The following is a 14,525-nucleotide window of genomic DNA, read 5'->3' as shown; positions in this document are numbered from 1 at the left end:
AGAGAGAGAGAGAGAGAGGAGACATTCTAATGGAGTCGGCTTGATACCCCAAAATAAAATAATAAATTTTGGCTCTTGTCCCCTCCTCCCACCCCACCCCCTCAACCCTGTGTGAGATGTTAGGTTTCTTCTTCATGAGACATTGAGGAGTCGCAGTGGTTGGAAAGGCGTAGGGGGCAGGCTACCTCTCCACCCCCTCGCCCCCCTTTTTTCTCTCTGGGAGGAGGAGGAGGAGGGGAAGGGGGCTTGCAGAGCAAGCGATGGATGAGGAAAACATGACGAAAAGCGAGGAGCAGCAGCCTCTGAGTTTGCAAAAAGCCTTACAGCAGTGCGAGTTGGTCCAGAACATGATAGACCTGAGTATCTCCAACCTGGAAGGGCTTAGGACCAAATGTGCTACCTCCAACGACCTCACACAAAAAGAAATCCGGACCCTGGAGGTAGGTGCTGCTCACGGGGGGCGGGCGGGGGGTTGCAATCCTTCCTCCCCTCCCCTCTCTCCCCACCGCCCCCTTTCCTTTGATTCTGTTTGTTGCGGGGTGGGGGCGGGAGGGTAGCGAGCGGGGCACGATGTGGTTTTCCGTGATTTATCTTCTTGCAAAGCCTGCAGAGGATGTCCCTTTACTGTACCGCTGTCGTCTACGCTTGGCTGGGTGGTGGTAGTAGTAGTAGTAATTGTTATTCTTTATTATTATTTTTGCGGCCGTTATTATCACTCGCTTCCTCTCCGAGGAGTGAGTTCTCTGTCTTTTCCGCTTGTGGATTTGTTTATATGCCACGGGGGCTTGTGTGCTGGGTAAGACATTAAGGCGCTGCAGAGAACCCACGTGATCCTGCGCATTCTGCAGGTGGTCAAAAGGTGGCTTTTGCTCGCAGAATGGGGTTGCCTAGGATTAGGGACCTCTTCTTCTCTCCGCCTCTGTCCCAGCCCCCCTTTTGCTCCTTGGATTTTTTGTTTGTTTGTTTTGTTTGTTTTTCAGTGATGTACATGTCAGGAGGCAAGATGCATTAAAAAATATCCCCATTGAGCTACCCATTTTCAATCCAATTACTTTGATGCAGGAGCTGCTGCAGGCCTAAAATGTGTAAAAAAAGATTTTGAAAAATATGCCCGGATCAGCACACAAGTGGTGTGGGGAAATACTCTTGAATCGCGGTGGGACCCCGAGGAAAGGTGGAGATGGAGGCGTTACCTTTGGCTGTTGTAACATTCTCTCTAACAGAACTTGAGGGGGAGTTCGAAGCACTTGGTGGGGGGCGGGGTAGGGTGGATGCAAAGTTGCTCAGAAAGAAGATGGCAGCAGTTATTTCTTCCGAAGGCCACTGGGTCAAAGGAGGAAGGGTTCAGGAGCCGTAGGCTGTGCCTGGTGTCCACAGAATCCCTGGGCATCCAGGTCGTTTGAGACATTCGAAGGGCTGGGCTCACTGCCCTTTCTCAGACTGGCCCCGCTGGCCACATGGCTTGATTAGATTTGGGGACTCCCAGCAGCTGGCAGTCCCTGAGTTTCCAAGGCCTGAACTCTTCAGCCCTTAATTGAATCTTTTAGCCCTTCGGTAGCCCGGACCTCCTCCCACCCCCGTGTGGTCTGGATGACCACCTCTCTCGGATTCACTTTCAGGTCTTTCTTTTTCCTCCGTGGTTTTGAATTTGGCTGGATGTCAGCAGGCAGAAAGGTCATCATTTTGAAAGTGAGTGCGTGTGTGTGCGTGTGTGTGTGCGTGTGTGTGCGCACTGAATATCCTGTTTGCTACCCTGGAAATACATGGCTCTGTGCACCTGTCATCGGGGAAAATGATCCTTAGAAATGAAATAAGATGAATGTCAGGGGGGATCAGAGGAGTGGAAATTCTGTGGGGAGGCACAGGTATTTTCTTTCTCGGAGCTTTGGGAGAACAGTCTGGGCTAGGATTCTGCTGCTGGAAGAAAAGGTGTGGGCTGCCCTGACCCAGCCTTCGGTCTGAGCAGTGCCCAAGGTATGATTCTCTTCAGAGCTGCATGCAGTAAATAAACAAATAAACCACAGGGCCACCTGCCGTCTCTTCTGCTGCTCTGAGCCCGAACCCCACGCTAGTCTGTGTAAGTTTCTCCGGCCGTCTCTTCCTCTGTTCGCGTGCTCTGTCCTCCCATAACTCCCTGGACAGTGGCGGTGGTCGCAGTCGGCCCTGGGCTCTGTTGCTGCTTTTCTGCCGTGTGGTTTTCTTTTTACATTGGGGGATGAGACACTGGCGTGGTGGGATGTTACAGTGATTGAGATCGCATCTGTTCGTTCGTTTCCTGGTCCCAATATGCCTCAGGGCGTGCCAATCGCTTTATCCGTATTGTCCATGGAAGGGTCTCAAGTTCCCAGATCTTTAGGGCTGGGGTGGGGCCACTGGTGAGGGGCTGGTGACTCGGGGTCTAGCCAAGTTCTGCCAAACCCCAGGCACGCCTGGAACCCACAGGGTTTTTAGATCCCAACACTTCTCAAATTCTGTATACCCAAACCACCCAGGGAGCTTGTTGCAAATGCAGTTCCCATCCTCTAACCCCAGAGAGTCTAATTCAGTTGGGACTGGAGGTGGCCCAGGAACCTGCATTTAACAAACAGGTCAGCTGTTTCTGAGGTATGTTTTCATATTGACACTTTGAGAAATACTAACCTGTTAGGAGATAGATACACATCTCTCAGCTATGGGATGGCGACAGCTCCCTGCTCCCAAACACTAAAGTATTAAATCGAACCGATTATCCCCGAAAACCTTGGTAATTAGCAAAATTTACTAACACGCCTGTACCCCTATAGAAACAAAAATGTACAGCAAGGGCTTAGCCTTCAGGAAGTGTACTTCGTGGCTAGGGAGGCAAGGCTAATGATCTACATGTGAAATAATGATTAAGTCCAAACAGTAAGTAATATGGGGAAAAACATATGGGTCCATTAGGAATGGGTTCAGCTGCATGGAATGGAAAATCCAGCCACAGTGGTTAATCAAATAATGGCTCCTTTTTCTTATGTAACAAGAAGTCTGGAGGTATGTCCTTGGCTCAGTAAGTTAATATCAGAGCTGATGTCTTTGCAACTACTCATGGTGGCAAGATGGCCCCTGAAGCTTCAGCCATTACACCAAGTTCAAGGCAGGAAGGAGGGGAACTGGGGGAGGGTCAAGGCATAACTGGTCCGTATCTTTGTTCGGCTCTCCCAGGACAGCTCCTCCTCCCTACCCCCATAGATGATGTATAATTATGTCTTCTTGTCCAGAACTGGGTCAAATGCTTGTCCTGGTTGCAACACCACTGTGATTGGCTTGGTGGGTCACGATCCATTGCCTTGGTTGACCTGTTGCCTCTTCATACAAACCAGGGTTCGGCTAGCATGGAGGAAGGCAGGGAGGGATATCAGGTGGATAGCCAGCACGTCAGTCACAGTGTGTCCTAGGGACAGACTTGGGCGGAGGAGAAAGATCATGAGGTTTGGAGTTAGACTGATGTAGTTTCGAATTCTAGCGTTTCTACTTGCTTTATCTTGGGCCAGTGATTTTAAATTTTCTGACCCATGGTTTAATGTTTGGCAAAATGGCAGTGATAGAATAACTCACCTACCTCAGGGGTGGTCGTGAGGATTAAAAGAGATGACTTTTTCAAGGGTCTCATGCGGTCTCTAGCACAGTGTCTGCAGGTGCTGAGTGGATGATAGCTATTGTGATTAGCATTACATGTGTGGAACAGAAGACATGGATGGGAACACCTCAGATGGAAGAGAGAGAAGCAAGAGCTTGAGCAGCATTTCTAAAGAATGTTCTGTGGATTCCTAGTTCTGTGGAATGTTGTTGTTTTCCATTCTTTCTACCAATGCTGAAACCCAGGCACTGTACTAGATGCTGGTAGTCAACCAGTGTTCTGTAGACAAAACGTATCCTATGGTTCATATGTTTGGGAACGGTTGAGTTAAGCAAAGGGAAACAGGTGTCTTTACTGCAAGACTTCTCAGAGCCTTTAAGATGCCAGATACGTATATTGTGACTCAAAGGGATAGAGCCTGTAGTTTCCTTTTTCCAGAGCCATCTCTCGGGACTGATGTTCCATAGAATTCACCTGGGGAAACATTTGGCAAAGCAGGGAAGCTATCCTGGTTGGGGACCTGGGGACCCTGAGTGCAGTGAGGAATGGGGAGGGTTTAGATCGCAATAGGTGGCTTGCTGGTCAAGAAGAACAAACCCAGGGAAGACACACAATGGATCATTACCTGAGAGAGTGTCACTGGAAACGAATTTAGGTTGCTAACTCCTGGGACCTGACGTCGCACCAAGTTTCATCCCCTTGAGGGAGGAGACAGAAGTCTTCAAAAGTTTGGGACTGAATACAGTAAAAAAGATGATTAAAGGTTAGCCTGATGGCAGCCTGTAGCAGGGGCCGTCAGGTAGTGAATAGTTAAGGCTTTGTGGGCCATGTGGTTCCCATCACAACCACTCAGCTCTGCTTTTGCAGCACACAGCAGCCATGGACAATACATAAGTGAACGTTTTCCAATGAAACTATTCGTAGACCCTGAAATTCAAATTTGATATAATTTTCACGTTACAAAGTATTGTTTTCTTACTGATATTTTTTTCTAACCATAACCATAACCCTAACCCACAAGTTAGCTTGCAGATCCATGGTCTGCTAGGCGAATGGGACAGAAAAGACCTTAGAGGCACCCAGACCATCTGAAAGGCAGGCAGGTGACGCTAGGAATGGCGGGCGCTGGCCAAGTGCAGGTGGTTGTGACCTGGGTTCTATTTTGGTTAGAATAGAAGGGGAGGCAAACACCAGGGATTGGGGTGGGGGTGGATACATACAGAATCTCCTTACATAGCAAGGACAATGTAGCCATACACATACCAATTATTTGGTCCGCAGGCCGCCATATGTTCAGTCTCTATAATTGATTGTGGTGTCACAAACCATCCTTAGACTTAATCATATTTAGAAAACTTTGGACTTCAGACAAGTTGTTATTTCCCATGATTCTGGGCACTGGGATTGGGTGGGCGGTACTTCTGCTGTTCTTGCCCCGGCTCCCTCATGTTACCACATCAGCTGGCGGATTGGCTGGTGGCTGAGACAGCTGAGCCTCTCTCTCCATGTGGCGTCTCCAGTGGGATAGCCTGTGTTTCTTACATGTCCCCAGTGTTCCAAGAGGGCAAGAGCGAAAGTTGCAAGGTATCTTAAGATTTGGAAGTCGCACAGTGTCACTTCCATTGTGTTTTCTGATCGGTGACTGTCACGCGGCTAGTCTGGATTTCGATGATGGTGAAATAGACTCCTCCTCTTGGTGGGAGGAGCTACAGAGCATTTGTGGCCATATTTAATTTACAACAGGTGTAATTATGTAGTGAGCCCAACTCTGTTTTAGGCTCTGGAAATCGAACAAGACAGGTGAGGCCCCTCCTCTCACGGTGCTTTCATTCATGTATGACTGTCAAGGTGGGGTAGAGCCAGACAGACAATAAGCAAGTGGACTGAGAATGTTGGTCAGTGTATTAATTAGCATAGGGTCTAACAAATAGGTCCCTACATGTGTAATGGCTCTAGTAGAAGTCTTTTGTTTTTAAAGTATTTTTTCAATTGATTTTAAAGCAGAACAGATAGGGAGAGAAAGATAGAAACATCAATGATGAGAATCAATTGATTCTCAACCCCACACTGGGGGTTGAGCCCACAATCTGGGAATGTGCCCTGACCGGGAATTGAACTGTGACCTCCTGGTTCATGGGTCAAATGCTTAACCACTGAGCCACGCCAGCCGGGCATCTACTAGAAATCTTATATTGCTCACAAAACATTCAAGATGAATGTTCTTGGTTGGTGGGCCATTCTTTCATACTCCAGGCCCCTTCCATTTTGCAATATTGTCATTGTTTTCATCCAGGAAGGGGAGAAAATGTGGAGAAGACAAAGCCCCTTAAAAGCCTCATCCCTAAAGTTGCCCTAATCGGTCCTGCTTGCATTTCATTGGCTAGGATTCAGTCACTGCAAAGAAGATGGGGAGGTGGGTCCAGGAAGAAGAGACAGTTTGCTGAATATCTAGGAGCCTCTGCCATAGCCAATGACAGATAAGCCACTGGAACAGTTATCTATTGCTCCACAACTAGCCACCCCAAAGGTCGTGGCTTAAAACCAGTCATTATCGTTCAGGAGTCTGCCATTTGGCTGGACCCCGCTGGCCAGTTCTGCTGCTCTTGCCTGGGTTGTGGTCCTCTGGTGGCTTGACTGGGGCCGGATGGTCCAAGATGGCTTTGTTCACATGGCTGGTGGTTGGCTGGGGTACTTCAGTTTTCATCCGCGTGGTTTCTCCCGCAGGACAGCCCAGATTTCCTACATGGTGGCAGCAGAGGTGTTCCATGGCGCCAAACCCCAGCACACAGCCCCTCTTAAGCCTCTGCTTCCATAACCTTTGCTAATGTCCCATTGGCCAAAGCCAGTTACGTGGATAAGCCCAGAGTCAACTTGGAAGCAACTATGCAAGGGTACTGATCCCAGCTGGCATGTTCACTGGGGGCCAACGAGCAATCTAGTATTAACAATGTACCATAGCTCTGAAGAAACCGGAACAAAATAAAACCTGGAAAGAGAGGGAGAGGCATGGGAGAATCAGCAAGGATCTCCTGAGGACGTTTTGCTCACTGGAGGAAGCCAACCATGAAATATATGGGGCGTACACTAGGCAGAGGGAGCAGCAGATACAAATTTCTTCGGTGGGAATGTGCTCAGATGTTATTGAACCAGTCAGGAGACCACTGTGGTTGGAGAGGAGTGAGTGGGTGTGGGGAAGAGATGAGGGACGCGGTGGGAGACAGAAGCAGGAGCCTGGTCATAGAGGGCTTACCTAAGATCTGTGGATTTTGTTCTGTGACTAGGGGGGAGGGTGGAGACTGATTTATGTTTTTAAAAGATCCTTTGGATTGCTGAATGAAAAGAGACTGTTGAGGGTAAGAATAGGAGCCGGGAGAAAAGTTGGGGGGTTAGTGTGGAAGTCAAAACAAAAATTGACTGTGCTTTGAGTTATTATGATGGTGGGGGGCTGGGGTAAGTGGCTGGATTCAGAAGGTCCAGTGCATGGGAGGTGCTCATGAATTTGATATGGGGAGGGGGTGAAAGAAGAGAATTGGGGATTATTCCTAGATGTTGTGTCTAAGAACTGAGCAAATGGTGGTGCCATAATCTGAAATGTGAAGACTGAGGGTGGACTAGGTTGAACTTGACAATCAAGTCCTGTTTGGACATGTTGCATTTTTCAAATAGACAGTTGGGTAGATGAGCCTGCGACTCTGAGGAAAGCTGGAGATATGAAGTTCTCTTAATATGTCCAGAACATTTTTTCATACTAGAGGCCTGGTGCACGACATTCGTGCACTGGGGGGGGGGGGGGGTATCCCTCAGCCTGGCCTGCGCCCTCTTGCAGTCCAGGACCCCTTGGGGGATGTCCACTTGCCGCTGCGCTCGCCAGCCGTGAGCCCGACTTCTGGTTGAGTGGCACTCCCCCTGTGGGAGCACACTGACCACCAGGGGGCAGCTCCTGCGCTGAGCATCTGTCCCCTGGTGGTCAGTGCACGTCATAGTGACTGGTCGTATCATCGTTTAGTCGATTTGCTTATTAGGGTTTTATTATATAGGATGATAAAACTAGAGGCCCGGTGCACGAAATTCATGCATGGGTAGGGTCCCTAGGCCTGGCCGGTGATCAGGGCCAATTGGGGCTTTCTGGCTGCTGGCTGGGGCCTTCCTTCCGGCTGCCGGCCAGGGCCTTCCTTCACTCTGCGCTGCCCCATGGTGGTCAGCACACATCATAGTGAGCGACTGAACTCCTGAGGGGACAATTTGCATATTAGGCTTTTATATATATAGGTATTATTCTTAATACCTGCATAGGATTACATGGATGTACCATAATTTATTTAACCAAAATTATATTGTCAGATGTTTGTTTATACTTTTCCATTATTATAAATAACACTGTAGTAGACATCCTTGTGGCTTGTAGTAATCCCCGCCTTCAATTCCTGGAAGTGGATATGCCAAGTTTCAGGACTTTTGATAGGTTTTGCCAAATTGCCCTCGGCCAGCAGGGTGGGAAAGGGCCCATCTCACCACATCCTCAGCATGGGATTGTGTTTCACTTTATATATTTTTAAAAATATTTTTATTTATTTCAGAGAGAAAGAGATAGAAACATTAGTGATGAGAGAGAATCATTGATTGGCTGCCTCCTGCATGCCCCCTACTGGGGATCAAGCCTGCAACCCCAGGCATGTGCCCTTGACTGGAATCAAACCTGGGACCCTTTGGTCCGCAGGCCGACATTCTATCCACTGAGCCAAAACGGCTATGGCTCACTTTATTTTGTGATTGCCTGTGTTTTGATGACCGAGGGCTCAGGGTTAAGGAGACAGTTGCGTCAGGTTGGAATCTCACCATTCCTGTTTCTAGTTGGGAAGGATCTGGGAACCTGTGGGGACAGGAGGAGGACTTGTTTTTCCACACAAAGTGGCCAGCCTGCAAAGACCCAGCATCTTCCTTCTGCCTTGTTCTCATAAAGATATGGGTAGGAGGTGGTCTCACATTTCTGAGCCGGTGGCAGAAGTTACTTCTTTTTTTAAAAATATTTTTTATTGATTTTTTATAGAGAGGAAGGGAGAGGGATAGAGAGTTAGAAACATCGATGAGAGAGAAACATCGATCAGCTGCCTCCTGCACACTCCCTACTGGGGATGTGCCCGCAACCAAGGTACCTGCCCTTGACCAGAATCGAACCTGGGACCCTTGAGTCTGTAGGCCAATTCTCCATCCACTGAACCAAACCGGTTAGGGCCAGAAGTTATTTCTGAAGGACTTTACTACCCTTGTGGGTTTTTGGAGTGGGTTTTACTAGGGTGCTTGTTATCCTTCTTCTAATGGGCAGAAAACGGGGGGGTCTTTTTATCCCAGAGAATTGGTTATTTTCTGGGCTCCCACTCATCTGCTCCCAGTTGCTAGGACCTGGCCTTCCTCCTCGTTCCCATGGTGATGCTCTGGATATGGGGGATGGGGAGGTGTCCAGCTGAGGAAGATGAGGGACACGTGGCATTGGGAAGGAGGACGGAGGTGCTGAGGAATGGGAGGGTAAGAGGGACAAAAATGGGAGGAGAAAGTCAAATCGTAGGGTATCTGTGACCTTTGGAACACCTCGCAAGTGGGTATGGCCACAAGTGTGGTTGTTCCTGTTTTACAAGTGAGTTTACTGAGGTTTAGAGTCAGTGATTTAACCCGAACTGCGAATGCAGGCGGCCACAGATAGAGGAAGAGGTTTACTGCTCTACCGTGGATTTCCCGAAGGGGTAATGGCCTGGGAGGGGAGAAAGGAAGATGAGAGCAAACAGAGGACGAAGGGGAAGTGAGGTGACAATGGTGATGTGATTAGAGGTGATAGCTATAGGATTAATGGGAGTCATGATGATGGCATACTCCGTCGCTCAAATGCTTTCTTTGGTGACTATTATAGATGACAGCTATTGAAAAGAAATATAGGACTGATAGAGACAAAGTAGAGCATCCACCGAGACGAGGAAAGATGAGAAAAAGAGAGGCAAACATTTCAGACTGGAGAAGTCCAGTATGGTGGCCACTTACCACATTAGCTACTGGCCAGTAGAAATGTGGGGAATTCTAATTGAAATGTGTGATTAATGTAAAACACACATTAGCTTCCAAACTCGTAGTATGAAGAAAAGAATGTAAACTAATGTATCCCATTAATTATTTGTTCATATTGAAAGCACATTGTTTTAGATATATTGGGTTAAATAAACTATGTTAAAGTTGATTTCACCCATACCTTATTATTTTATTTTTCGAGGCTACTAGAAAATGTAAACTTATGTAAATGGCTCACTGTATATTTCGATTGGACAGCGCTGCTTTTGAGCATTGCGGTGATTTCTCTGTTTTGCTATAGTGGAAATCTTGATAAAGACTGAAAATATGGCCCCCCTGGGGTTGCTAGGTAGCCAGCCATTGACTCAAGCAGTGGATGGATTCCAAAGACAGGTTCCTTTGATTTCCCTGGACCAATAGAAAAGTGAGATGAAGGCTCAGAAAAAATAACTTAATTGAGTCCCTGGAAATTTCGGTGGGTGCTTGAAGCAGCATAGCCAAGTAATTAGGAGGTCTTGGGCTCTGCAGTAGGGACTGCTTGGGTTCTAGTCTGAGTTCAGGATTTACTAACCTGGGCAAATACACTCTCCTTTCTGAGCCTCAATTTCCTTGCTTATAAGATCAGGATCATTTTACATAGGATTGTTATGTTGATCAAATGGATTGCACAGTAAAGGGCTGAGCAGAGTGCCTGGAACATGGCGAATGCTCATTAATTGTTATATATATCTATTGATTTCAGAGAGGAAGGGAGAGGGAGAGAGAGATAGAAACATCAATTGATCGGCTGCCTCCTGCATGCCCCCTACTGGGGATCGAGCTCACAACCCAGGCATGTGCCCTTGACTGCAACTGAACCCAGGACCCTTCAGTCTGCAGGCCGACTCTCTATCCACTGAGCCAGACCAGCTAGGGCTTACCTTTAGTTCTTTTGATTATTATCTTCGCTATAGGTTGGTATGGGGAGGGGAGGGCATTTTAGCCTTTGGTGGTGGTTAGTATATTTTAGCCATTCCGGGAGGTGTCATTCTTAAATCTATCATTCATTTATTCAATGAGTGTTAACTGAGCCCCCAATGTTTGAGAGGCAGGGGGCTAACACACCCAGGCTTGAGAAGAAACCCATGGAAGTCTTCTACGGGATAATGGCACACCTGGTGGGCTGCAGGTGACATAAGCGAACAAGATTCTGATACCAGATCTGAATCTTTGAATTCGCCCACAGTTGACTCACTTCTCATCAGTGCCTGGCAGGCTTTAGTCTTTAAACCGTGTGCTCATCACAACTCTAAGTTGGGTAACAACAGTACAGTCATGTGCCACTTAACGACAGGGATACCATCTAAGAAATGTGTCATCTAGGCCAGCGGTCGCCAACCTTTCGGGCCTCAGCGGTTGGCAACCGCTGGCCTAAGCGATTTCATTGTTGTGTGGACATCACAGAGTGCACGTACACAAACCTAAATGATATGGCCCAGTGGTTTCCAACCTTCTTCAACTCATGGCACACATAAGCTAATTACTAAAATTTTGTGGCACATCAAAAAAATATATTTATGCCACTTGACAAAAAAATAGGTACAATTTTGATTCATTCACACCAGACAGCTATTGTTGGCTGTTGTTATTTTTTTATTTGACAATCTAAAGCAGGGGTGAGGAACATCTCGCCCACAGGCCATATAAGGCCTGAGAAATCATTGGTCCGGCCCTGCCAAGGCATTAGGGGTGAGTTAATTAAATGTTTGGCCAAATATAGCAGGCTAATTTTTAAGTTGATAATGTTGTATGGCCCATGAGTGATGTTATAAATATCCCAGTGGCCATTGGCAGGAAAAAGGCTCCCTACCCCTGAATTCTAAGGGAAAAGGGGTCAGTGCCCCATTTAAAAAATATTGCATGTTTTAAAAATTCTTGTGGCACAATGGTTGAAAATCGCTGGTATAGTCTACTACACATCTAGGCTCTATGGTATAGCCAGTGGTCAGCAAACTGCGGCTCTCGAGCCACATGCGGCTCTTTGGCCCCTTGAGTGTGGCTCTTCCACAAAATACCGACTTCTGCGCATAGGCCACGAAGTTTCAATCGCACTGTACATGCGCGCCCACATGTGGTATTTTGTGGAAGAGCCACACTCAAGGGGCCAAAGAGCCGCATGTGGCTCGCGAGCCGCGGTTTGCCAACCACTGGTATAGCCTCTTACTCCTAGGCTGCAAACCAGTACAGCCTGTTACTGGACGGAATACCAGACCATTGTGACACAATGTTATCTGTGTACCTAACATCTACAATAGAAAGGGTTCGGTGAAAATACAGCCTAAAGGATAAAAAATGGTACACCTGAATAGGGTAATTGCATAAATGGAGTTTGCGGGACTGACGTTGTCCTGGGTGAGCCAGTGAGAGAGTGGCGAGTGTATGTACACACCTAGGCCTTTACCGTCTGCTACTGCGACCTTTATAAACAGTGTACACTTAGGCTTCGTGAAATTTACAAAACAACCAGAGATTAAATCAAACACGAGAAAATGCAGTCAAGAGACGCCGTGCACACGAGATGTGTGAGGCTGCTTTGTGCAACGTGGCAGTTTCACAGCAAACCTTTAAAAACTGTATTTTACAAGTAGGAACAGTGCACTCTAAAGTAACGCTAGCCCTGGCCGGGCCACAGTTGGTTAGATGAGCACTGCCCCGATACACCAAGGTTGCAGGTTCAGTCCCCAGTCAGGGCCCTTACGAGAATCAACCAATGCAAGTATCAGTAAGTGGAACAAACTGATGCCTCTCTGTCTTCTCCCTTCCTCTCGCAAAGCAATAAATAAAATAACTAAAAAATGCTACAAAGCATAGCATGTAAGCACATACACTAGTCACGTCGTACCTACTCTCACTCTCAAGCATTACGGACCCGCACAGTGGCCGGCGCTCTGCTGTTCCAGGCCCCGCAGCTCCGCAGGTTGGTTCACACCGGCAACGCCACAGGCACGTGAGTCACGCGTTGCTTTACGACACTTCCATGGCTAACGTCACTCGGCTGCACGTCACTTCGCTGCCACGTCACTCGGCTGCACGTCACTCGGCTGCCACGTCACTCGGCTGCACGTCACTCGGCAGGAGGAATTGCGCAGCTGCGTTAGAGTCTCGGGGCCGCCGCCGCCGTATTTGCAGTCCGTCGTCATGGACAGAAACGTCATTTTGTGGCAAGTGGCTGCCCCGGATGTGGAGTTGGGCCTCACAGCGCGAACGTGTCCGAAGTGTCTGTGGTGGAGGGAGAGTCGGGGCGGCGATGTCACGTGTCCTCTCAGGTAGGGAGACCCGGAAGGGCTTGTCTCGACCACCGCCTGCCCCGCGGCCAGTGTGGGCTGGGTGGTTTGGGATGAGCCCCATCTCACAAGGCGGCCTTTGAAAAAAACCAGATTTTTTATTTTTTATATATATTTTATTGATTTTTTTTTTTTTTTTACAGAGAGGAAGGGAGAGGGATAGAGAGTTAGAAACATTGATCAGCTGCCTCCTGCACACTCCCTACTGGGGATGTGCCCGCAACCGAGGTATATGCCCTTGACCGGAATCGAACCTGGGACCCTTCAGTCCCCAGGCCGACGCTCCATCCACTGAGCCAAACCGGTTAGGGCCCTAATTTTTCTTGTGGTAAAATATACATAACATAAAGTTTACCATTTTAACCATTTTCATTTTTTCCACCATTTTCGTTTTTTCCACTTTAGCCATTTTCACATGTACATTCCAGTGGCATCGAGCGCGATATTGTGCAACCATTGCCACTGTCCTGCTCCAGAACTTGCTCATCGTCTCAAACAGAAATTCTGTGCCCGCTAAACAGTGACGCCCTGCCCCTTCCCCCAGCTGCATGGTGGCCCCCATTCTGTTTTTTTTTGCCTCCATGAGTTTATTCCATAGAAATGGAATCGCGTCTCCGTGTGTGCCTGGCTTATTTCACTTAGCATCATGTTCCTCACGCTCATCCATGTTGGAGCATGTAGCAGCCCCTCATTCCCTTTTGTGGGTGAACAGTGTTCCATTCTGTGGACAGACCACCTTCTATGCATCCACCCATCTGTTGGTGGACACGTGGGCTGTTTCTGTCGTTTGGCTGCTGTGAATAATGCAGCTGTGAACATGGATGTGCAAATATCTGTGTCCCTACTTTCAGTTCTTCTGAGCATATAACCAGGAGTGGAATTGCTGGGCAACATGGTAGTTCTGTTTTTAATTTTTGAGAAGCCGCCATACTGTTTCCCACAGCAGCTGGACCACTTTACATTCTACCAGCAATGCACCAGGGCTCTGTTGTCTCCACGTCTTTGCCAACACCTGCTATTTTAGGTTTTGTTGTTTTTTTTTATTATAGCCACCCTGTGGCTTTGATTGTATTTCCTTAATGACTAATTGTGTTAAACATTTTTTTTTTCATGTGCTTATTGGCCATTTGTGTATCTTCTTTGGAGAGGTTTGTGTTCAAGTCCTTTCACGAGGCAGCCTTGGTTTGGGTGCGTTATAGCGGTTAGACTTGCTGGATCTCACCTGTTGAGTTGGATCTGCGCCTGGATGACCTCCATCCTTTGGTTCTGCTCTCTGGAGAAGAGGGAATGAGGCAGGTCCTTCTTCTGGGCGGAGGAAACATTCTCAAAAGGAGTTTGCATCTAGATTTGGAAACTGCCAGGTAGAGACGAGAGGTAGCCATGCCCATGGACTCATGACAGGTCTCTCACCCAAACTGCAGCCGCCTTCTCCTTGCTCTCTCCTGTGTGAGTTCCATTCTGATAGAACCCTGGATTCTGGGGTTGTTGGCAATGGTGACATTCCCTTTGCCTGTGCACCTACCCGACACAGAGTGTTAGGCCAGTCAGAA

At 47.9% G+C, this 14,525-nt stretch overlaps 1 protein-coding gene across 1 annotated transcript in view; it reads left to right on the top strand.

Annotated features, from left to right (window-relative positions):
- Nucleotides 1–260: 260 nt before the first annotated feature.
- Nucleotides 261–14,525, top strand: part of KSR2 (kinase suppressor of ras 2) — a 269,125-nt gene continuing 254,860 nt past the window's right edge. Inside the window, exon 1 of the mRNA XM_036354302.1 lies at nt 261–440. Coding sequence (XP_036210195.1) covers nt 261–440 — 180 coding nt within the window. The remainder of the gene's footprint in view (nt 441–14,525) is intronic.

The sequence above is a fragment of the Myotis myotis genome, unplaced genomic scaffold (genome assembly GCF_014108235.1).
Source record: "Myotis myotis isolate mMyoMyo1 unplaced genomic scaffold, mMyoMyo1.p scaffold_m19_p_20, whole genome shotgun sequence".
Classification (NCBI taxonomy): domain Eukaryota; kingdom Metazoa; phylum Chordata; class Mammalia; order Chiroptera; family Vespertilionidae; genus Myotis; species Myotis myotis.
The sequence above is the reverse complement of the archived record's forward strand: the minus strand, read 5'-3'. Positions and strand labels throughout refer to the sequence as shown.